General features: G+C 47.2%; 1 protein-coding gene across 6 annotated transcripts in view; it reads right to left on the bottom strand.

Annotated features, from left to right (window-relative positions):
* Nucleotides 1-2,131: 2,131 nt before the first annotated feature.
* TRAF3IP1 (TRAF3 interacting protein 1) overlaps nt 2,132-24,293 on the bottom strand; it is a 61,724-nt gene continuing 39,562 nt past the window's right edge. For 4 of the 6 annotated variants that reach the window (XM_043462152.1, XM_043462153.1, XM_043462157.1 and 1 more), the window contains 2 exons: nt 5,032-5,255; nt 2,132-3,970 (listed from right to left, as the gene is read on the bottom strand). In XM_043462152.1, the coding sequence (XP_043318087.1) occupies nt 3,713-3,970; nt 5,032-5,255 (482 nt within the window). In that variant the 3' untranslated portion in view covers nt 2,132-3,712. The remainder of the gene's footprint in view (nt 3,971-5,031; nt 5,256-24,293) is intronic. The other 2 variants (XM_043462155.1, XM_043462156.1) reach the window with 1 other exon arrangement.

Here is a 24,293-nt window from a genome sequence, read left to right as displayed (position 1 = left end):
ACTGATGGGAGCAAGTCAGTGTCCAGGCCCAAGCTTCGATCTTTGGGTCTGTTGGGGGCCTTTCCATCTACAGTTCAGAGCCAGACCCAGGAACCAGCCCCACCTGTGTTCAGGCCAGGGCCCAGCAAGGGAGGTCTATAGTTGCTGCCTGTTATCCAGGAATAGGGCCGGCCTTGATGAGGACTGTAAAGGGCAGAGATGCGTCTTTTTGGTTTGTTACCTCGCAGTGACAATGCTGAAAGCGTTTTCTGAGCATTGGATGGCGAATCCAAGAGTGCACCAAGGAACAAGGCGGATGCTGTGAGTTAACCAACAACGTGTGGCTGAGAACCGGTGCTGCAGAGTGCTCCAAACTGCCCTGCCTCGCTGGCAGCAGTGGTCGCCGGGGAGCAGCCGTGGAACCTTGGCTGAGGGGTACACGCTGGACCACGCTGGTCCTCAAAGCCGACTCCTCCTTGCTGGCCGGCACGGCCTTCTGTGATTACAGCCTTAACTTTTTTCTGCACCCCATTTGCTCTCTTTATCTGCCTGCAGCCAGCTTGTGGGATCTTGGTTTCTCCACTCGGGATTGAACCTGAGCCCCCGGCAGTGAAACTGTGGAGTCCTAACCACTGGACCACCAGGCAAGTCTCTGAACCCCATCTTCTTACCAGAAAGACCAACTTGCTCGGTTCAAGAAGCTGATAATCAATCTGGAACTCTGTTCTAAATATGGACTTAAACACTAGTTTTTATAGCTTCAAAAGCCATTTAAATATCATTTCTGTCAATGAATTAAAAAAAACAAGGTCCTCTTCAACTTCCATCCATGGAAACACACATAACCAGAAGGGGGTTCTTTCAGGAGCTTCCTTCCACCCGCCGGTAAAGCCTGTGTTAAACTGTGCTTGCCAAGACACTTTTTAGAAAAACACGCAGCCTTTTTATTAATAAAGAGCATCATGGGACAGAGGTGAGCTCGCTCAGGGAGTGGACGCGCTGGGGGCTTCCTCCTGTCTCGGCAGCCCTGGGACTCACACACCTGCTTTTCTGGCCCGTGGGCTCCTGGCAGGGCAGAGGACGCAGGGGGCCATGAGGAATGAGGCGACCTGTCTCTGCCTCCCTGCGAGTGGGTGGAGGATCCTGGGGCTGGGAGGGGAGTCCAGTCTGTGCAGAAACCCTTCAGGGTGGGCCGCCTGAGCACAGGGTCCTACGGGCAATATCATCCTTTTTTTTTTTTTAGGAAAAAGGAGAAACTGAATATCTTTATTCCTTTTTTGATTGTTTTTATAAACTTTCAGGGAAGATACATCCAAAGGCAGTCTCATTCTGAACCTGGTTTTTGTGGGAGCTCAAGTGGGTTGGTCACCCTAAGCCTGTGCCTGGGGACACCGCGCTGTTTATTCAAAAGCTGGGAGAGGTCTAGCCACCCCTCCTCTCACTCAAGTCCCCCCACGCTGCACACGTCAGCAGAAGACACATCCCGGCCAGTTCAGGGCGGCTTGGAGAAGTAGTCCAGGAACACTTCAGGGGCACCTGTCGACAGACTGAGGACTCCAGACCCCCCAAGCCCCCAACTCCACTTACACTGTCACTAAAGACCACCACCTCTCTTCCTAGATTCCAGTTACTAGTTTTCAAGTTGCTTATTGAGAAGAAAAATCAGTATGAATATCAAAGCAGAAAGCTTGAATTTTAGTCTCCAAGTTATTTTTTCAAAGGTTGCTGTATTTCCTTTAAACATAAATGTGTCAGTTCAATCAGCTCAATTGTTTTTAATTAAAACATCTAAAGTATGACTCCAGTGCTTCCGGAAAACTTAACACGCCAAAACAGAGGAAAACATTTAATAATCTCATTTGCATATTTTATCGAAATCATAGATAACAGGATTTATTAATCTGTGTCGAGGTACAGCCATAACCACATGCAGCAACTTCCTAGGACTTCATGAATGATCTTAAAATTCCTGAAAAGTGTTTACCTGCCTTATGTAAGACTCCAATTTATACAGAAAAGGGGTGTCATGAGTGAAAATATAAATTTCCTTGAACTGTCTTCACAGAAAAACAAACCGCACACATGCTGAAGTTTTAAAAATCCAAATGCTTTTTTCCAGGTGTGAACTGAACTGCACAACCCCATACACTGATAGGAAAAAACAGGTGATTGTTTTTAATGATTTATGTATAAAAGAAAAATAAATTTTATGATACAATTTGAGAGACTATTTCATACAAAATTTGACTCACATACAATGTGTGTGATTTTTTTGCAACACAAAAACTCTAGTCTTACATACAAATTCATAAAAGGCAGACTTCTTAACCTGACCCAAAACAGGGTCCCTCTGGGGTGGTGGCTGTCACTTGAGTCAGTGGGAGAGAGACTGTGGACAGAGGAAGACCTGGGTAACTGGTACACCTCCCCTCCTCCAATGACGTGTTAATATTTAGTGTCATCTCAGCAGACAGAATTTTATGGTTAGCTACAGAAAGGAGAAAAAGACCAATGTTTCACAATGGCACGTCTTAATAATCCAATCTTGAACTTCACTTCAAAAATCATAGAACGACCTTTGTAACAGATTTATTTTGGAAATTACACTAAGGAAAAACTTAACTGTGCTAATCTTTTAAAGAAACAAAACTTGCTGAAGAAATTCTAACATTTAAAATGACACTGCTTGGGTTACATCATAAATAACAGTATCTAGAATACAAGTGTCAGGACCCAGACTTTAAGACCCATAAGTATGTCTCCAAACAGTGAAATCCTTTATACACAAATATAAGACTTCAGTATTTACAATATTATATGTAGTGAAAAACTAAATATAAACTGTGTTTAAAAAAAAAACAACTTTTGCTTTAAAAAAAATTTCTAAAAAAATGGTAACATCAAAAAATTTTGCAAATCTGTGCAACCTTTTAAGTCTTCCTTCTGGAGGCTTTTCCTAACCACCTGTCTTTGAGGCGCACAGGTGCTTACACCTGGGCAAAGGAACAGGCCTGGGCCATTGGCTTGAAGAGCAAGCTTCGCTTCTAGAGAGGATGAGGGATCCCGCAGCTGCACTGATGTGCTCGCAGGGAAGCCCAGGGGTTCGATGTTGAAGAAAGTGAGGATGTGGCCTATGACAATCTCAGGTCAGACGATGCCTGCGAAGGCCGCAGTCAAATCTCCTTTTTAAATGTATGAACTTTAAGGGTTGGAAAAATAAGCAAAACATAATAAGGAGCAAAAAGAAAATTGTGTTAAGGTACACGCAATGACAGAGAGGTTAAAAACTAGAGTTTGTGGGTACTTTATAAAGACACGGGCTGAAATGAACTCTTTGCAAGTGGGAGTGAGCTAAAAATATAAGTCTTTGCTTTTCAGGCCTCACTGCATTTATAAGGCTCCTGTCAAAATGTGCAGCCAGCCTTCACTTGGGGCTCCAGCAGTCCTGTCAGCAGGCTCGGAGTTGGCCGTCTCGGACTCCCGTGTCCCAGGCGGTCCCAGCACCGCTCGCCTGCTGGACAGACTGGCACAGAACCCAACAGCCGACAGCAGAGACCAGGCTTGCAGAGAAACGTCTCACACCGGCGGCGTCTGCAAGAGCCGCTCGCTTATAACTAGCAAGTTTCCAGTGGAGGAAGGCAGGGAAACACGGTCTCGCCTACACCAAATGTGCCTAAGGTGGTAAAGCTCTGAAAACCAGGAGGATGACATTGTGAGCTGCTCACGGCTGCCTTCAGACTGAAACCTCGCATGGGGAGCGAAGTGCCAGCCTCCTCCTTACGTGCAAGTTGAGGGACCCCCTGGAGTCTCTGCAGCTTTGAGCCCTCACCTCCTGGAACTCAGGTTGATGCTGTACACCATCTTCTGGATCTTCTCCTCGTTCTTCAGGATGTTGGCCTTCACGGCACAGATCTTGTCCTGCTGGTCCCTGACCAGCTGCTCCAGCTCCGCCAGCTCCGCCTTCAGGGGCTCCACGGCGCTGTCCGTGATGCTGCCGGGACACAAGCCGGGGCTCATGAGGACCCCTCTCCTTTCCCATCTGATGCTTTTCTTTTTGGCTGCATCATCGTCGTGCAGCATGCGGGGATCTTAGTTCCCCGACTGGGGACTGAACCCAGGGCCCCTGAGTTGGGAGTGTGGCGTCTTAACCACTGGACCACCAGGGAAGTCTCTACACTGGCTTCTTAATTAAAACAAAGGGAGGTAACAAAAGTAAATTAATCATTGTATCCAAAGGGGGAAAATAATTTCAAAAAGGATAAAAATATAAATGTACTTTTCTCAAGTAAAAAATTTAAAATACTTTCAAATTACAGTCACAAAACTTTGGGGATTTGATAAGACACATGATAAACATGGTATCCAAACTGCAAAGTTTTAAATGTCTAAATCTCGTGTTTCTGAACACCAAGAGCAGCTCTTTTCTAGCTGCTACGGAGAAATGCACATTATGCTGTGAATGAAGAAGCAATGTACTTTCCTTGGGGGAGGAGGTAAGAAAGAGGGTTGAGAGGGCTCGGTTCTCCAGAGGTCTCCCCCTGGGCTGTGTTTCCCCATCCCTCCCCCACCACTCCCCCGCCCCCCCCCCACCTCTGCTCTGCTGCAGGGTCTCCGCTGGCTGCCCTGGGCTGTGTTTCCCCCCCTCCCCCCTCCCCCCCGCCCCTCCCCCGCCCCTCCCCCGCCCCCTCCCCACCTCTGCTCTGCTGGGCGTAGGGTCTTCCCCAGCTGGCTGCCCAGGGCCTGCTGTTTCCCCCCCCCCCCCTGCCCCTCCCGCCCCCCCACCTCTGCCTCTGGCTCCAGGGTTCCCCCGCCTGGCTGCACCCAGGGCTGGTCCCCCACCCCCCCCACCTCCTGCTCTGCTGCAGTTCCTGCTGCTCCAGGGCGTGTTCCCCGCTCCCCCCCTCCCACATCCCCCGCCCCCCCTCGTCCCCCACCTCTGTGCTCTGCTGCAGGGTCACCGCTGCCTGCCCACAGAGCCCCCCCTCCCCCCACCTCTGCTCTGCTGCAGGGTCTCCGCTGGCTGCCCTGGGCTGTGTTTCCCCCCTCCCCCACCTCTGCTCCAGCTGCAGGGCCTCGGCATGCTGCTGGCTCTCGCTGTGCCACAGCCGCAGCTCGTTCTGCATGGCGTCCACGTCCTCCTGGATGTAGTCCATGATCTTGCCCAGGGGGAGGGCGCTCCGGCACAGGGTCTGGATGGACACCCGGAGCTTCTCTATCTCCTTGGAGACGATGTCCTTCTCCTTCTTCCAGGCCGACTCGAAGACGAGCAGCTTCTCCTGGGAGGAGTGTGAAGGGAGAGGAGCACGCTCACTCCTGAGCACAGAGGGCATGGGTGCGGGACCCGCCGGCCTGCAGACAGGGCTTCATGCCTGTGACCCCGCGGCTCGGCCCGCAGCGCCCCGTGAGGGCTGGTACAGCAAGACCTTCACCTCCCAACTGACCAGAAACCTACAGCTGTTCTTGTTACAAGAGCTCAGACAGGGACACAGAGGGCGGTCCCCAAAGGAAAGGGGGCCCCAGGGTGCATGTCACTCCCTGAGGGCCCCACCCCCCACTTCACAGGGCTGCAGCCCCGCCTGCCCGGCCAGCAGAGGAGGGGGCGGGAGGGGAGGGGAGGGGAGGGGAGGATCACCGCAGAGGGAGGAGTCAGAGTGTGCGGGCGGGGGCGGGGGGTGGCCGGGCCACCACAGGGCAGCAGTGAGGCCCAGGCCCGCTGCCCTGGGCTGGCCAGCCTGGGGCCCCAGGGCAGGGTCAGTGGGAGAGCGGCTCACACGGCCACTGCTGAAGCAGGGGAGGAGGGAGGCAACTGGAGACCTTCACTCAGTTCTGGCCAGGGGTTCTTAGGCTCTTTGACACAAGCAATACATAGGATTCTCTTCGTACGAGACTTTACCACTGACATCTCTGAATCTCAAGAACCAACAGGTATTTTGGCTTGGGGACCTTTCCTGGGGAAATCAACACTCTTTAGGAACCCCCCCCCCCCACAAATGCTCCCACTCCACACAGGCTGACTACATGCCCCTGCTTTACCCACGGACAGCATGAGTCAGATGCATTAACTTATAACTGATCAACTTCTTTTATTTCTAAACTTGTTTAACGAAGTGACACATAACTGCACGTGTCACTTCTAATCCGGTTTCAGATCAAGACCCCAGAGGGCAGGAACCTACGTCTGGTCCATGTAAGTGCTCCTTAAATGCTTGCCAAATGAACATATGAAGTGAGTAAGAGATTTATGAGTCAAGATCTGAGCTCCACTGTGTTCTGGCCTTTAGCAAACACGTGGAAAGCCTTAACACAATGCCTGGCACACAGTAGCACTAAACAAATAGGACTACAAACAAAAGGCAAAGCCCACAGAACTAGTGAGTGAGTTCTGCAAGGTTGCGGGATACAAGATAAACATACAAAAATCAGCTGTTTCTATTTGCTGGCAATGAACACACGGCTACCAAAATTTAAAATACACTGCCATCTATAATCACTCAGAAAACAGAAGTACTATTCGTAAATCTAACAAAATACATATAGAATCTGTGTACTGAAAACTACACAACGTGGATAAAATAAATCAAAGGAGGTCTACAAAGAGAGAGCCAAACCTTGTCCATCAACTGCAAGATTAACACAGTAAAGATGTCAATTCTCCCCAAATTTATACACAGGTTTAATACAATTCCTACCACAGTGGCCAAATGGTTTGTAGATGTGGACAAGATTGTCCTAAAACTTATACAGAAAAGCACAGGATCTAGCATGGATGAAACATTTTGAAAAAGAAGAAATTAGCGGGAAGCATCAGGCTACCGGATCTCAGGACTTACCACAGAGCGCTAGCACTCGGGATGGTGTGGTCAGGGCAGGGTGGACACACAGATCCAGGGGACAGAGCAGAGAACCCAGGTCCTCCTCACAAACATACCCACCTGATTTCTGACAAAGGTGCTACAGCAAGCCAGCGGGGAGAAGCAGACTTCCAACACACAGCACTGCAGCACCTGGACACACGAGCCAACGGAGCCCTGACCCGAGTCTCATCTCACACAGAAACTGCCCTGAAACGGACCATGGGCTCAAATGTGAAACATAAAACCAACTGGACACACGGGCCAAAGGAGCCCTGACCCGAGTCTCATCTCACACAGAAACTGCCCTGAAACGGACCGTGGGCTTAAATGTAAAACATAAAACCAACTGGACACACGGGCCGACGGAGCCCTGACCCGAGTCTCACGTCTTACACAGAAACTACCCTGAAACGGACCGTGGGCTTAAATGTAAAACATAAAACCAACTGGACACACGGGCCGACGGAGCCCTGACCCGAGTCTCAGAAACCCCTGAAACGGACCGACACAACTGTGACCCGAGTGAAACTGGACCCGTGGGCTTAAATGTAAAACATAAAACCAACTGGACACACCTGACCCGAGTCTCACGTCTTACACAGAAACTACCCTGAAACGGACCGTGGGCTTAAATGTAAAACATAAAACCATAAAACTTCTAGAGGAAAAAACCTAGAAGAGAGTCCTTGGGATTTACAGTCAGGTAAATAAACAGTTCTGATTTTACACCAAAAGCATGATCAGTTGAAGGAAAAACTGATAAATGGGCTCTGTCACCATTAAAAACTGCCCATGGGCAAAACACCCTGCTGACAGCATGCAAGACAAACTAGACAGCGAGAGGATATGCGTTCAAATCACAGACCTGGCAAAGGTTTAGGACCCAGGGTGTAAAAACTCCCAGACATCAACAGCAAAAAAGCAAACAATCAAGTTAGCAAATGGACAAAAGAACAGACATTTCACCAAAGAGGACACACAGACGGCCAAAGAGCACGTGAAAGATACTCAAAATCGTTACCCATCAAGGAAGTGCAAGTTAGAAACACAATGAGATGTGATTCCACACCTATCAGAATGGCTAAAACAAAACACACTGACCACATCAAACGCTGGGAAGAATACAGAGAAACTGGACCCCTCATTCACGGCTGGTGGGAATGAAAAACGGTTCAGCTGCTCTGCAAACAGTTTGACCAGGTCTTTAAAACTAACCGTGCAAGTGCCATGCAAGCCAGCAACTGTACTCCTGGGCACTGATCCCGGAGAAGTGAAGACATGTTGACACAAAAACCTGTGTAGGTATGTTTACGGAAGCTTCATTCCACATGGAAGCTTCACTCAGAGCAGTCAAAAACTGGACACAACCCAGATGCCCTTCAGGGAGTGAATGCATAAACTATGCTACATCCATATCACAGAATACTACTTTGCAAGAAAAAAGGAACAAACTGCTGATTCATACAACAACCTGGATGGGCCTGCTAAAGAGTTAAAGAGTTATGCTGAGTGAAAAAAAGCCAGTCTCAAAATATACATGCTGCGTGATTCCATTTCCATAAAGTCTAAAATGCTAACACTATAGAAATGGAGAACGATGAGCAGTTGCCAGGGGTTCGGGACGGGGGCGGGGGGGGGGTGGAAGGCAGAGGGTGGGTGTGGTTATAAAAGGGCAACAAGGGGGATCCTTGGGATGCTGGAGATGTCCTGTATCCTGACGGCATCAAGGTCTGCATCCTGGGTGCAACACTGCACTCAGCTTCGTCAGATGTCATCAGCGGGGAGAACTGAGTCAGGAGTCCCCGGGGTCTCTGTTATCTCTTACAACTACATTTGAAATTAGTTATCTCAAAATAACTTCAATTAAAAACAAAAAAGGTAGTGGCTATTAAAGTGCTTTTGAATTAAAATGCTAAGTGACTAATATGAATCAATACAATGATAAATTACTTCCTGGGAAAAAATGTGCTGTCCTTATCATACTGACTACTTTATTATGAACTATACAAAAAAGATCTTCATGACCCAGATAACCACGATGGTATCATCACTCAACTAGAGCCAGACATCCTGAAGCCTGAAGTCAAGTGGGCCTTAGGAAGCATAACTATGAACAAAGCTAGTGGAGGCAATGGAATTCCAGCTGAGCTACTTCAAATCCTAAAAGATGATGCTGTGAAAGTGCTACAATCAATATGCCAGCAAATCTGGAAAACTCAGCAGTGGCCACACGACTGGAAAAGGTCAGTTTTCATTCCAATCCCAAAGAAAGGCAATGCCAAAGAATGCTCAAACTACCGCACAATTGCATTCATCTCACATGCTAGCAAAGTAATGCTCAAAATTCTCCAAGCTAGGCTTCAACAGTACATGAACTGAGAACTTCCAGATGTTCAAGCTGAATTTAGAAAAGGCAGAGGAACCAGAGATCAAACTGCCAACATCCACTGGATCATTGAAAAAGCGAGAGAGTTCCAGAAAAACATCTACTTCAGCTTTATCGACTACACTAGAGCCTTTGTCTGTGTGGATCACAACAAATTGTGGAGAATTCTTCAAGAGATGCGAATACCAGACCACCTTACCTGCCTTCTGAGAAATCTGTATGCAGGTCAAGAAGCGACAGTTAGAACTGGACATGGAACAACGGACTGGTTCCAAATTAGGAAAGGAGTACGTCAAGGCTGTATGTTGTCACTCTGCTTATTTAATTTATATGCAAAATACATCATGCAAAATGCCAGGCTAGATGAAACACAAGCTGGAATCAAGCTTGCCAGGAGAAATATTAATAACCTCAGATATGCAGATGACACCACCTTTACGGCAGAAAGCAAAAGGGAACTGAAGAGCCTCTTAATGAAAGTGAAAGCAGAGTGAAGAAGTTGGCTTAAAACTCAACATTCAAAACACCAAGATCACGGCTTCCAGTGCCATCACTTTACGGCAAATAGATGGGGAAACAATAGAAACAGTGACAGACTTTATTTTCTTGGGCTCCAAAATCACTGCAGATGGTGACTGCAGCCATGAAATTAAAAGATGTTTGCTCCTTGGAAGAAAAGATATGACCAACTTAGACAGCATATTAAAAAGCAGAGACATTATTTTGCCAACAAAGGTCCGTCTAGTCGAGGCTATGGTTTTTCCAGTAGTCACGTATGGATGTGAGAGTCAGACTATAAAGAAAGCTGAGCACAGAAGAACTGATGCTTTTGAACTGTGGTATTGGAGAAGACTCTTGAGAGTCCCTTGGACTGCAAGGAGATCCAACCGGTCCATCCTAAAGGAATTCAGTTCTGAATATTGGAGTTGAAGCTCCAATACTTTGGCCACCTGATGCGAAGAACTGACTCATTGGAAAAGATCCTGATGCTGGGAAAGATTGAAGGCAGGAGGGGAAGGGGATGACAGAGGATGAGATGATTGAATGGCATCACCATCTCGATGGAGATGATTTTGAGTAAACTCCGGGAGTTGGTGATGGACAGGGAGGCCTGGCGTGCTGCAGTCCATGGGGTTGCAAAGAGTCGGACTGATCGACTGTACTAAACTGAACTTTATTATAGTGACCATACTGACGACTGACTTAGTTGAGACGTTTAAAATTCTAGTTAAACCCACTCATAATGATGTGAAGTAACTCCTATGTATCTGGCATCGTACTGCCTCTAACACAAAACTGTCCAGAGCAGAGAACTCAGGATGGAGACTAGCGTGCACAGCGTCTTATGAGACCGGCGAGCCCCGCCTGGGACAGGCACACTGCGGGGCTGTCCAAGCCCCTCAGGAATCTGTGCCGGCACCAAGTGGCAGAGGGCACACACACAGCCTGAAGTTCACAGTCTCACTTTTGAGAGGTTAGGGACTTTTAAAACAAGAGGCTTTGGGGCTAGGATCATGATAGCTGGGAGAGGCTTTTCCTATTGCTGCAAAATATCAAAACTCTGGCATTTTCCAAGCTTTCACCTAAAGCAGCAGGTAGAGTGGGTAAGTCAAGACTGACTCTGTGCTTTAAAAAGCACCCCCACTGACGACAGGCTCTGATTTATACACAGCTCGTTCTGCTGTATCAGCAACTTTCCAGACAAACGCAACCATTATAAACCCCAGTTTTATAGACTTTTAATATGTACAGTAAAATCTGAGAATCCACCACTGTACTCACCACACAGGAATTAGTCATATGAAATATGCTTAATTTTTGAAAATGAAAGAGAAAAAAAAATAACAGAAACTGTATCATTACCCCCAAATAGTGCCTACAACCCGCTGGGACGTGGGCGGACTCGGGGTGGACGTGGGCGGTCAGGACCCTGTGCCCCGCAGGGAACAAGCCCGCCTCCCCACCTCCAGCTTTACAGCCTCCGGACCGCGGCCTGACCTGCCCTGCCTCGGTCTCCTCACAATAAACTGGAAATACTAACATTTACCCCGCAGGCAGGATTAGATGGGATAACATAAGGCAAGCAGCTCAGCGCCTCGCACATAGTAAACCCTGGACGAACCCCGGTCGTCATAAATGTCCCCGCCGCGAAGGGCAGGGCGCCGGGCCTCGGGAGAGGGTGCAGATGTCGCTCCTGCCGGCGACACCCGCGTGCTGTGTGGTCAGCGCCAACCCACGCGGCGTTCGCCCGGCTTCGGGCGGACGAGTTCTCCTGTAGGGGCGTCGTTTACCTTCCTCCCTGACACGTCGCTTCCTGTCGTCACTTTCTAAAACACATACAGCCCACACCATGAGATGCGCTCTTGAAGCCCTTCACGGAAAGGCTGCGGTTCTGGGCGCGGAGCTGAGCTGGGGGCCGCTGCAGGTGACGCGGGCTCCCTCCTCCCGCGGGCTGCAGACTGTTGCCTCCGCTCGTGCCGGGCAGCGGGGACCTCTGGCACAGCATTTCCTCGTTTGGCTGGGCACTTCACACGCGCGCTTCGGAAGAAGTGACTTTCCGGGATCTTTCAGGGGAACAGGTACCTCTGGGACTGAATATTAATTGCATTTACCCCACACGTACTTGTCCCCAGAAGTGTGGGCATTTAATTGTGTTTATAGTGACTTTTTAAATTTGTAATTATTTATTATTGTAAGTCATACACGTAAAAGGCATTGACCTGAGAGGTTTGTTTCTTTCCATTTCAACACTAGGCTTCAGGAGAAGAAAGTACATGTCGTTAAAATAATGCTGCAAAGCCTGACCCGCAGGTCTCGCCAGAATCTCTCAGGGGCACGAGCAGGCACAGCACTGCCCTCTGCTCGGCCACTGATCTGAGGGGTCCCAGGCCCTCCTGGGAGAACTCTGCCCCACGTTAAGGAAACCCACCTGATGAATCGAAGAAGGGGCAATAAATCAGAGCATGTGGGCATCTGCTTTCAATAGCACGCTCCCCCATGACCTCAGGAAGTGATTCATATACAGCTTGTCAAAAGTTCCTTTTCTTCCTAAACCAAGGAATGCCTGCATCCAAGCCACACGAGGAAAGCAGAGACCCCCAGGAGGACTATTCCGAGGGTCCTGTCCACCCAGAGACACTCCATCATCAGACTTCTCTGCAAAGCACACATTCATGTCCAGTGTGGGTCAAAGTGAACACTCGGGACAACGGTCTGGAACCAAACAGCTTACCCTTTAACATACAGGATAGCACCTGACAGGACACGGCGCCTCCTGCAGCCACCGCCGGGGTCAGGACAGCAAACCCAAGGGGCCACTGTCGGATCAAGTCCCGGGTCTGCGTGACCAGCTGTGCTGTCTGCGTACGCGCCTGCCTGTTCCATGTACATAGGGTGGATGGAAGGACTCTCTCACACACACACACACACACACTCTTGTATCCGTGTGTGCTGGCCTCTGTCCCTCGGCACTGCTGAATGCTGACGTGGCCATGTGAATACACCGAGGTCCCCATCCACTCCAGTGCTGGTGGACACGCGGTGGTTCCACACGGCTCCGAGCCGTCTTGCGCGTGTGTCCCAGCACACACACGCACAAGACCCTCCAGCGCATGTGGCGCGAAGCGGCACTGCTGGGTCAGCGGGTACGTCTGTCCTCAGCCGTGTGACGTCACGGCACAGAGCTGTACGACGTGGTTGCACCAACATACATCAAGTGTTTTTCACCAGCCAGGACTGTATTTCTGTGCTCTGATGCCAGAGCTGGTACCTGTGGGCCCAGATGCCCTGTTTCTTTGGCACGGTGCCCTAGCAAGATGCTGTGACTATTCTAACTCACCCACAGGTGGCACTGAAAAGCTGAAATCTGTAACTAATCTGTCAAGGAATAAAGAGAATAACAGAAAAACAACAGCAGCACTGACTCCAACGGCACTACCACACCCTGACCGCTGCAGGTAACGACCGCTGAGCACGGGCAGCAGACAGAAAGCCACTGCTCCAAGTCAGGGACATGCTGTTAAAAAACCCCCGATGGTTAAAAATCGCTCACGGGGACTTCCCTTGTGGCCTTTTGGCCCAGTAGTTAAGAATCTGCCTGCCAACGCAAGGGACAGGGGTTCAATCCCTGGTACGGAAGATCCCACATGCTGCAGAGCGCCTAAGCCCACTGGCCACAGAACTGCTGAGCCCGAGCGCTGCAGCCCACATGAACCTGTGGTCGGCAGCAAGAGAAGTCACAGCAGCAAGCAGCCCCCGCACCAAACATGAAGAACAGCCCCCGCTCACCACTAGAGAAAGCCAGGGTGCAGCAACAAAGACCCCGGGCAGCCAAAAAAAAAAAAAAATCCTGCTCATTGAGGCCACTACAGATAAGAAAACACAAGCAGGAAGCCTTCAGAATGCACAGGTGAGAAGCTAAATAGTAAGAGGCTAACTCCCAGACTGTATGCAGGCAGGCCTAGGGTGACCTCCTCCCTTTGAGACTGTCTATGTAACCTCAGACACAGTAACTTTGGTCCCTCAGTTGCCAAACTTAGGAAATGGGGATGACACCTATCTCATAAGTTCCCGTGAGAATTAAATGAAGCGATGGATGCAATTCCTTAGGGACAGAAATTGCTCTACTGACGTCAGCTGTTGTTATAACGATTATATCATCTACAACTGAGAACAGCTAATGAGTAAACTTCTACAGGAGAAGAAATGCATATATGGAACCACCTAGCACCTGGTGCAGAGAGAAATCAAAAGATCATTAAATGTCAGCTACTTCTACAAACATTACTGTCCTTGGAAAGGAACAAGGAATGCTCTTGGAAGGCTGGGTGAGTTCACTGCAGCTGAAGCCTGAGGTTACTGCACAGAACAGAGAAGATGCAACTTCGGACTGGTCTTTCTGACTGACCCCAAGATGGAAATAATTAAAAAATCATCTTGTCACATGGAAGACTGATCAAAACGACACCAACAGAGAAGGTAACAGGGAAATGTGGAACTCAGACTCCTAGCTAAAGAGATTCCTTCTCTACTTAAAGGAATGAAAGTGAAGAATACATTGCTGGCCTAAAACTGGTCCTTTCAAGCATTTTTATGAAAGGCTATGACCATGTATTTATTCTTTCAGACAAAAGTTTTTCTTTTGGCTGCACTGCGCAGCAAGTGGGATCTCAGTTCCCCAGTAAGGGATCAAACTTGCACCCCCTGCACTGAAGGCAGAATCTTAACCACTGGACCACAGGGAAGCTCCTCACAGAAACGAGAACATCCTTCACCAAATTCCAAAACATCCATTGAACATTTATTGGGATTGCATTACACTTACAAGTTAATTTGAGAGAAGTGACATCTCTATATTGAGTTTCCATGCAGAACACAATGTCTCTCATGACTTTTTCCAAGCCTTTTATATTTCTTGGTAGAATTCTGTGGCTTCTCAATACAGTTACTATAAATTCTTACTAAATGCACACATGCTTTGGAAATTTACATTTTTGTTTCCAGTTCTAGAGGAAGAGCTTGATACACATTGTTTCCAGCTGGTTATTGCTGACATATAGGAAAAATACTGACTTTTGTGTATTTATTTTGTCCCTGGCCACCTTACAAATTTTTTTAACATTTTTTAAACTTTAAGGGGTTGACTGACTTGATAGACCGCTGTCATCTGCAAATGATGATGACCCCGTCTCCTTTCCAGAATTCAGTCACATTTCTCTTTGCACCAGTTAGCCCTCCAGAGTATCTCACCCAGGTCTCACTTCACGTCCTTGTTCCTGAATTCCATGGAGACACCCACAGCCCCGTCCTGCTGTGTAGGATGCTGACTGCTCCAGGCAGGACCTCTCCCTCTTGCAGCCAGAAGGACCCTCCTGCCCCAGTTCACTGCAAGCTTCAAGTGCAATGTAAAAATGGGCATGGAGTTTGCAGTGCCATTTATTCCCTTTGCGGCTGTTGTTGCACTGGGTCTCTGTTGCTGCGCGAGAGCTTTCTCTAGTTGCTCCCCGTGAGTGATCCCCACGGTGGTGACAGTGAGCTTTGATGGACGGCTGGTCAACTCCAGCAGAAAGCCACCCTGAGTCTGCAAAGCGAGAAACCACACCTTCAGCGTTAGCTCCACTCCTGGGAAGGCAGAGGGAGGCTGTGAGTACCCAGCATGGAGCTGCAGGACACAGAGAAGGCACCAAAGCTGAGGAAGTCTGCAAGGGAGGAGCAGGAAACAGGGAGTGAGTGCATCCAAAAGAGGTGACAAAGCCTCGGGATCCCTAGGCGTGCTGGTGGAGTATTTATCTCCCAAGTCGGTCAGTAAAGACTAGAGGGGATGCTGCTACTTCAAATATGAGAACAGCAACGTAAGGCACGAGGAACGTGAAAAATCAAGAAAATATAGCACCACCCATACACTTCCAGTGTGACTGACTTCAAAGACATGGAAATCTGCAATTCAGCCAATAGAGAACCCAAAATAGCTATTTTAAGGAAATTTGATGAGCTGCAAAAAAACACAGACAATTCAACAATAATACAGGGAAAATAACACAGGGGAAAATTGAGAAGTTTCACAAGGAGAAACACAGATTCTGGAGCTGAATAACATAGTGAATGAAATGAAAAATGTGACAAGAGCATCAGCAACAAAACAGTTCAAGCGGAAGAAGAATGTGAGAAGTAGCAGACAGGACCTTCAAAATTATCCAGTCCAGGGGGGAAAAGAGTGAAGAAAAGAGAGTGAAGTAAGCCTATGCAAGCAATGGAGGGAGAAAGAGGCAGAAAGCTTACTTAAAGAAATAATGGCTGAGAACTTCCAAAATCTGGAAGACATTTGGACATCCAAGTTTTGAAGCTCACAGTTCATCAAACAAACTTCACGTGAGAAGATCTTGGGCTTCCCAGGTAGCACTTGTGGTAAAGAACCTGCCTACCAATGCAGGAGACATGAGAGACGTGGGTTGGATCCCTGGGTCAGGAAGATCCCATGAAGGAAGGCATGGCCACTCACTCCAGTATTCTTGTCTGGAGAATCCCCATGGATAGAGGAGCCAGGCAGGCTACAGTTCACAGGGTCTCAAAGAGTCAGACACGACTGAAGCAACTTATCACACACGTAAGGAGATCTTCTTTAAGATGTATTATAATAAAAGTGCCAAAAATCAAAGACAAGAAGAGACTCTTAAAGCAGCTGGTAACTTCCTGCTATAAAGCAATCTGCAGATTTGCCAGGAGAAACTTTACAGGCCAGAAAAGGGTAGGGCAAGATATTCAAAGAGATGAAGGGGAAAAAAGACCAATAAAGAATACTCTATTCAACAAAGCTATCTCTCAGAAATAAAGGAGAGGTGAGACTTTCCCGACAAACAAAAAGTTGAGGGAGTTCATCACTACCAGACCTGCCTTAGGAGAAACACTGAAAGGACCTCTTCAGGCTGCAACAAAAGGATACTAATTAGTAAGAAGAAAACATACAACATAATGGGGAAGGTAAGTATACAGTCAAATTCAAAATACTCTAATGTTATAGTATGATGGAGGTATTAAGCACTTAACTCTAGTATGAAGCTTTGAGGAAAAGTATTAAAAATAACTAAAGCCACAGTAATTTTGCTAATAAATAAATATAAAAAGAGGTAGACCATAACATCAAAAACATATGAAGGGGAAGTAAAAACATATGAAGGGGGAGTAAAAGCATAGAATTTTTGTATACAACTGATGTTAACCTGTTATCAGTGTAAAATAGACTGTTATATCTGCAAGATGTTTTATGTAAGTTTCAGAATAACCACAAAGCAAAAACCTACAATAGATACACAAAGGATAAAGAGAAGAGGACCAAGGCATACCACTAAGGAAAGACATGAATTCACAGAGGCAGGCAAAAAAGATTAAGAAAAAAGGAACACAGGAACTACAAAAAGTCAGAAAACCAACAGGGTGGCATTAGTAAGTACTTTGTTGTTGTTGTCCAGTTGCTCAGTCGTGTCCGACTCTTTTAGACCTCATGGGCTGCAGCACATCAGGCTTCCCTGTCCCTCTCCAACTCCCAGAGCTTGCTCAAACTCAGGTCCGTTGAATCCGTGACATCGTCCAACCATCTCATCCTCTGTCGCCCCCTTCTCCTCCTGCCTTCAATCTTTCCAAGCATCAGGGTCTTTTCAAATGAGTCAGCTCTTTGCATCAGGTGGCCAAAGTATTAGAGCTTCAGCTTCAGCATCAGTCCTTCCAGTGAACATGCAGGGCTGATTTCCTTTAGGGTAGACTGGTTTGATTTCCTTGCTGTCCAAGGGACTCTCGAGAGTCTTCTCCAACACCACAGTTTGACAGAATTATTCTTCGGTGCTCAGCTTTCTTCATGATCCAACTCTCACATCCATACATGACCACTGGAAAAACCAGAGCTTTGACTATACACATATTTGTTGGCCAAGTGATGTCTCTGCTTTTTAAAATGCTTTCTAGGTTGGTCATAGCTTTTCTTCCAAGGAGCAAGCGTCTTTTAATTTCGTGATTGCCATCTGCATCCACAGTGATTTTGGAGTCCAGAATATAAAGTCTGTCACTGTTTCCTTTGTTTCCCCTTCTATTTGCCATGAAGTGATGGGACTGGATGGCATGATCTTAGTTTTTTGAATTTTGAGTTTTAAGCCAGCTTTTTCACTCTCCTCTTACCTTCATCAAGAGATTCTTTAATTCCTCTTCACTTTCTGCCATAAGGGTGGTGTCATCTGCATATCTGAGATTATTGATATTTCTCCTGGAAATCTTGATTCCAGCTTGTACTTCATCCAGCCTGGCATTTGGCATGATGTACTCTGCATATAAGGTAAATAAGCAGGGTGACGATATACACCCTTGATGCACTCCTTTCTCAATTAGGAGCCAGTCCATTGTTCCATGTCCAGTTCTAACTATTGCTTCTTGATCTGCATATAGGTTTCTCAGGAGGCAGGTAAGGTGGGCTGGTATTCACATCTTTTGAAGAATTTTCCACAATTTGTTGTGATCCACACAGTCAAAGGCTTTGGCATAACCAATAAATTCTCTTGTTTTTTCTATGATCCAATGGATGTTGGCAATTTGACCCCGGTTCCTGTGTCTTTTCTAAACCCAGCTTGTACACCTAGAAGTTCTTGGTTCATGTACTATTGAAGCCTAGCTTGAAGGATTTTGAGCATTACTTTGCTAGTATGTGAAATGAGTACAATTGTGCAGTAGTTTGAACATTCTTTGGCATTGCCCTTCTTTGGGACTGACTTCCCCGGTGGCTCAGATGGTAAAGCATCTGCCTACAATGCAGGAGATCTGGGTTCGATCCCTGGTTCAGGAAGATACTCTGGAGAAGGAAATGGCAGCCCACTCCAGTATTCTTACCTGGAGAATCCCATGGATGGAGGAGCCTGACGGGCTACAGTCCATGGGGTCGCAAAGAGTCAGACACAACTGAGCAATTTCACTTTCCTTCTTTTCTTTGGGATTGGAATGAAAACTAATCTTTTCCAGTCCTGTGGCCACTGCTAAGTTTTCCAAATTTGCTGGCATATTGAGAGCAGCACTTTAACAGCATCATCTTTTACGATTTGAAACAGCACAATTATTCTACATGTAAATGGATTAAATTCCCCAATCAAAAAGACAAGAGAAAGACAAGTCCTGTATGATAGGGGGTGAGGGGAGAGCGAACTGGAGGCACCAAATTCCAGTTATCAGACAAATAAATACTGGAAATATGATGTTCAGTGATGACTACAGTGAACAGTGTATATTATATATGACAGCTGTTAGGAGAGTAGACCCTAAGAGTTCTCATCAACAAGGAAAAGATTTCCTTCTTTTTTTCTATCTATATGAGATGATGGATGTTAGCTAACCTGTTCTGGCAATTATCTCACAATATATTTAAGTCAAGTCATTATGCTGTACACCTTAAAAGTACACAGTGCTATATGTCAATTACATCTCAGTAAACTGGGGGGTGGGGAAAGGCATAGAATGGGTGGGATAGATAAAGCAAGACTCAGGTATCTGCCCCCTACAAGAGATTCACTTCACCTGTAAAGACATACAGAGGCTCAAAGTGAAGGAACAGAAAAAGATATTCCACAAAAATAGAAATCAAAAGAGAGCAGGGGTATTTGTACTTGTAGCAGGCCGAATAGACTTTAAGCAAATAACTGTAACAAGTGACAAAAATGGTCACTATATGATGATAAAGTGGTCAACTCATCAAGGGATTACAGCAATCACATACATATGTGCCCAACATTGCAGCATCTAAATAGAGTAAGAAAACGCTAATAGGAGGGGGCAAGGCAAACTCCTGGGCTCCAAGCTGCCCACCTGACCTAGAAGTTCCATGGAAACAGAATTCTGGAAAACTGCCAAGCCTCCTACTGAGTCCTGCCATCGAGGCAAGAAAACCTGTGGCCCAAAATTTTGTAAAGAGGACAGATGACTCCGGGAGTACTCTCAGAAAATCAGACCAGAGGTGCCAGGCAGAGAAAACTGGAATCGAGCACGCAGAGGAATTTAAATCTAGAGAAGACATTCCCAGGAGGGCCACGCTTTCCACCCATGGCATCTCTATGGCCGCAGTGCCCACATTTAAAGAGGCAACTGATAAATCCTCAATGACAAAGTTACTAACATCCTTTTATGCCATTTTCATTACATCTCACATTCCCTTAGCCTCTTTACAATCCTGTATTTGCTATTTAGATTTCTCGGGAGCTCAGAGATTAAAAAGGTGTGTGCAGGCATTTCTTGTGAAAAAAAAAAAAAACACAGTTAGGATGCTCTCACCTTGGGCGAGCGGGGAGTGCCCTGGGTAAGCGCATAGGGTGGAGGGGCCCACAGGACACAGCCCTGCCCCACCCCCGACACAGCAGGCTGGGCCGACACACCGCCTGCACGGCAGCAGGACGAAGATGCCGTTCCTGGGACACAGCGCAGGACGGGGTGCGCGCTGTTGGTCAGGATGCTGCTTTAGGTCTGCCTCAAGCGCAGAGCTCCCCTTCCCCACTCAAATGAGCCAGGTCCAGGAGGATGGAGGGAGTGGACAGGTTCCTTCCTTCCCAAGCATGACGGCCCTGGGCCTGTGTTTCTGGCTGTGCCTCTGAATCACCTGGGAATGTTTTAAACACATCTACCCCAGCATCCTGCCCAAAGACTGACCCATGGGTCTGGGGCAGACCCAGCACCAATATTTAACAAACTCTCTCTGGATGGGTCTCACGCACAGACTGCTCTGAGCAGATGTACCTTAAGTAAATTTCAAAGGATACAAGGTTCTAAAGTTCACTTGCTGTATGTTTTACAATTGCCTCCCATGATACAGGCAGTGGAAGCGAATGAACCTAAGTTTAAAAATACACGTTTAAAGTATTTTTCTCTCTCCACAATCATAGCTGGCAACACCCATAAGGATTATTAAATTATTTTGCTTTTCCTTTCCATCCCTCTATTAACTAGTGGAATCCACCATTTTAAATGTCTTCTAAAATATTTATCATTTTTCTATGGAGCCTATTGATCCAATCTTTTCTTACAAGTTCGGCTCTAGTTTCATTTTTATATATTTGGACTTCTAAATTCAGACCACAGCTCCAAAGATACCAGATAAAACAATCACAGCCAAATTAACCATTAATCCCAAAAGGCCGTGACTGGGCGATGGGAACCCCAGTGGATTTCCTGGTTGGCATGTGAGCTGGAGAAGAAGTAAGACCTGTAACTGGAAGCAGCCAGAATGTCAGCGATCTCAGCAGGAAACGACCCTCACAGAATTAACAGTGAACATAAGGAGTGTGCCCAAGGCCAGGAAGAGCAAGGCACATTCAGATACAGGAAGTGGGGTCCCACACACCCTTGGGGCAGGAGCACGGATGCAGACGTCTTGGTGAGACTGGGCTCAAGCTGGGACTCAATATTAGTTGTGCCTCCAGCAACCAAAAGTCAACCCAAAGATACACCCTAGAATACGACAAATTTCACCCTACAGTTCCTGCATCCTTCATGGCGATTGACATCACAAAGAGAATAGTCGGGTCGGAGACTGGTGGGTGATGGCTGCATGGAGGACCAGTGTAGCCAGCAGACAGGCAACACCCCTGTGAAGAGGGGACATGTGGGCAGGGACCCGATTGGGGGTTTTCTGTTGACAGGTCCTGATACGGCCCACCAGGCCCGAGAGGCCGGGATCGTCTTCAGACACCCGCAGCCAAGGCCACTTGCACAAATCAGGGGAGGAGGAGGCCTGGTCGCAGGACAGTACACTCCAGACAGCCGCCCTGCCCTGCCTCCCATGGACAAAACTCGAGCAAGCACAGAGGGACAGACCTCAGCTCTGGGACACCGCTGAGACTCCTGGGGCAGCTGGCCCAGAGTTCCTTCCGGGGCTTCCCAGGGTGGGGTGGCGAGCTGAGCCCCGTGTGTGGGAGGAGCACAGACATTCCAGGTTAATTTCACTGGAACACAGATATAAACTTCCATTTGAAAATATCAGCAAAGTGAATATAGTTTTGCAGGGGACAAATAATTATCTATGAGCAAGCAAAGACACGATTGAACAACAAAGCCAAGATCATTTTAGGAATGTAAGAACTGCTCAACATCAGGAACTCTATTAATATGTGATCATCTCAACAGCTGCCAAAAGATATCTGATAACAGTTAGCATCCGTTTCTGATGAGACATCTAGAGCAGTGCCCAGGATACGGCAGGGGATGAATTAAGTGGCTGATGAGTGAATGAACACTGACTTTTAAAACCAGATAACTTATCATTACAAAACAAGTTAACATTAAGATTAAAAAGAGGCTAAGTAAAAACCAGTAACTGTGGGAATCAAGGTCAAGGTCAAGGAGCAACAGTTAGAACCAGACATGGAACAACAGACTGATTCCAAATTGGGAAAGGTGTACGTCAAGGCTGTATAATGTCAACCTGCTAATTTAACTTATATGCAGAGTACATCACGTGAAATGCCAGGCTGGGCAAAGCACAAGCTGGAATCAAGATAGAGGGGAAAAATATCAATAACCTCAGATATGCAAATGACACTGCTTTTATGGCAGAAAGCAAAGAGAAATTAAAGAGCCTCTTGATGAAGGTGAAAGAGGAGAGTGAAAAAGCTGGCTTAAACCTCAACATTCAAAAAACTAAAATCAAGGCATCCAGTTCCTTCACTTCATGGCAAAGAGATGGGGAAACAATGGAAACAGTGACAGACTTTATTTTCTTGGGTACCAAAATCACTGTGGACAGAGACTGCAGTCATGAAATTAAAAGATGTTTGCTCCTTGGAAGAAAAGCAATCTCAAATCTAGACAGTGTATTAAAAAGCAGAGACATCACTTTGCCTACAAAGGTCTGCATAGACAAAGCTATGGTTTTCCCAGTAGTCATGTACAGATGTAAGAGCTGGACAATAAAAAAAGGCTGAGCACCAAAGAACTGATGCCTTCAAATTGTGGTGCTGGCGAAGACTCTTGAGAGTCCCTTGGACAGCAAGGAGATCAAACCAGTCAATCCTAAAAGAAATCAACCTTGAATATTCTTTGGAAGGAATATTTTGTCCACCTGATGTGAAGAGCCAACACATTGGAAAAGACCCTGATGCTGGAAAGACTGAAGGCAGGAGGAGAAGGGGACGACAGAGAATGAGATGTCTGAATGACATCACCGACTCGATGGACATGAGTTTAGCAAACTCCAGGAGACGGTAAAGGACAGGGAAGCCTGGCGTGCTGCAGTCCATGCAGACACAAAGAGTGGGACACGACTGAGCAACTGAACAACAAAAACAAGGGTAACAAGAGTCCAACTTAATTTAAAACAACAACAACAGAATAAACCCAAAGAACAAAAGGCAGGAAATAAAGAAAACTGGAGAGTTCACTGAAAAGGAGAACAAAGAAACAAGCTGGTGGTTTTAAGAGACTGACAGACAAATTTCTGGAAAAATAGAAAAGCACAAGCAAGTGGTATTGTTAATTTAAAAAAAGAACAGAACTAAACTACAAATAAAGCAGACATTTAAACAAATTCTATCAAAAGCTTCTTTGCAATAAGCTTGATAATTTAAAAGAAATTAATAACCAGTACTGACTGTGTAGAGAAGGCACCCACGCAGGGAGACAGTCTAGTCCAGGCGTGACCGGGAGCTCATCCGCAGGGGAGCAGTCACCCTGGTGCTCCAGTGAGGGTCACTGGAGCCCAAGGTGGGTGAAGCCACATAGGCTAGGTAACAGCCGCAATGGGAGATGGGTTCCATACAAGGGGGATTCATGTAATAGGTTCATTTATGCAGGACAATGGGAGCCAGGTTTCACACTGTTGGAGAAAGGAGAATACAGAAAGGGAAGAGACTGGCGCGTGCATGTTCACGCGCGCACACACACACAAGAGGAATAAACCCTGCCATGTGTGGTACACATAAACACACACACACACACACACACACACACACATTTCATCTGCGGCTCTGACCCAACGAGAGGGCCTGAGAGAAGAAACACTTGAAAAGCAGTGAGCACCCCTAGGAACAGACCATGGTTTCTAAACACCATTCTCCACTGAAAGGAACCAGGAGGAATCGGCTCATGCCAGGGCTGGGACAGCACAAGAAAAGCCTGGAAAATCCTGGTGGGCCAGAGAGTAAGAAAGGGCTCCAAGAACAACACGGGCAGAATGAAAGGTCACAGGAGCCTATCTGAAGGAGCCCCACTGGGCATCAAATCAGAGGCAGTTCGAGTGTAAAATTAATGATAGAATAAAGCCAGAAACTGTGGTGAGCCTACAGTGATATAAAGAATCAAACTGAAAATTAGTGAAGAACAGGTTACCTACGGGGTTTGGAAGCACTTCCCCACTATGCAGCATTAATCACACAGAGTAACGGGACAGTGGAGAGAGACCCAAGGGCGCGCCAGCCGTAACGGGACAGATTAGAACACGTGCCGTGTGACGGGACGCGGCGAGGAGAGCAGGCCTCCCTCCTGGGCGGTCCCCACCCAGGAGGACCACGATGCTGAGGAGGTGCCCGCGCTTACTTCCTGGGCGGGGGGGCCCTGCTGCACGG

This window comes from Cervus canadensis, chromosome 2, assembly GCF_019320065.1.
Source record: "Cervus canadensis isolate Bull #8, Minnesota chromosome 2, ASM1932006v1, whole genome shotgun sequence".
In the NCBI taxonomy this organism is placed as follows: domain Eukaryota; kingdom Metazoa; phylum Chordata; class Mammalia; order Artiodactyla; family Cervidae; genus Cervus; species Cervus canadensis.
This window is presented reverse-complemented; position numbering and strand designations above follow the sequence as displayed.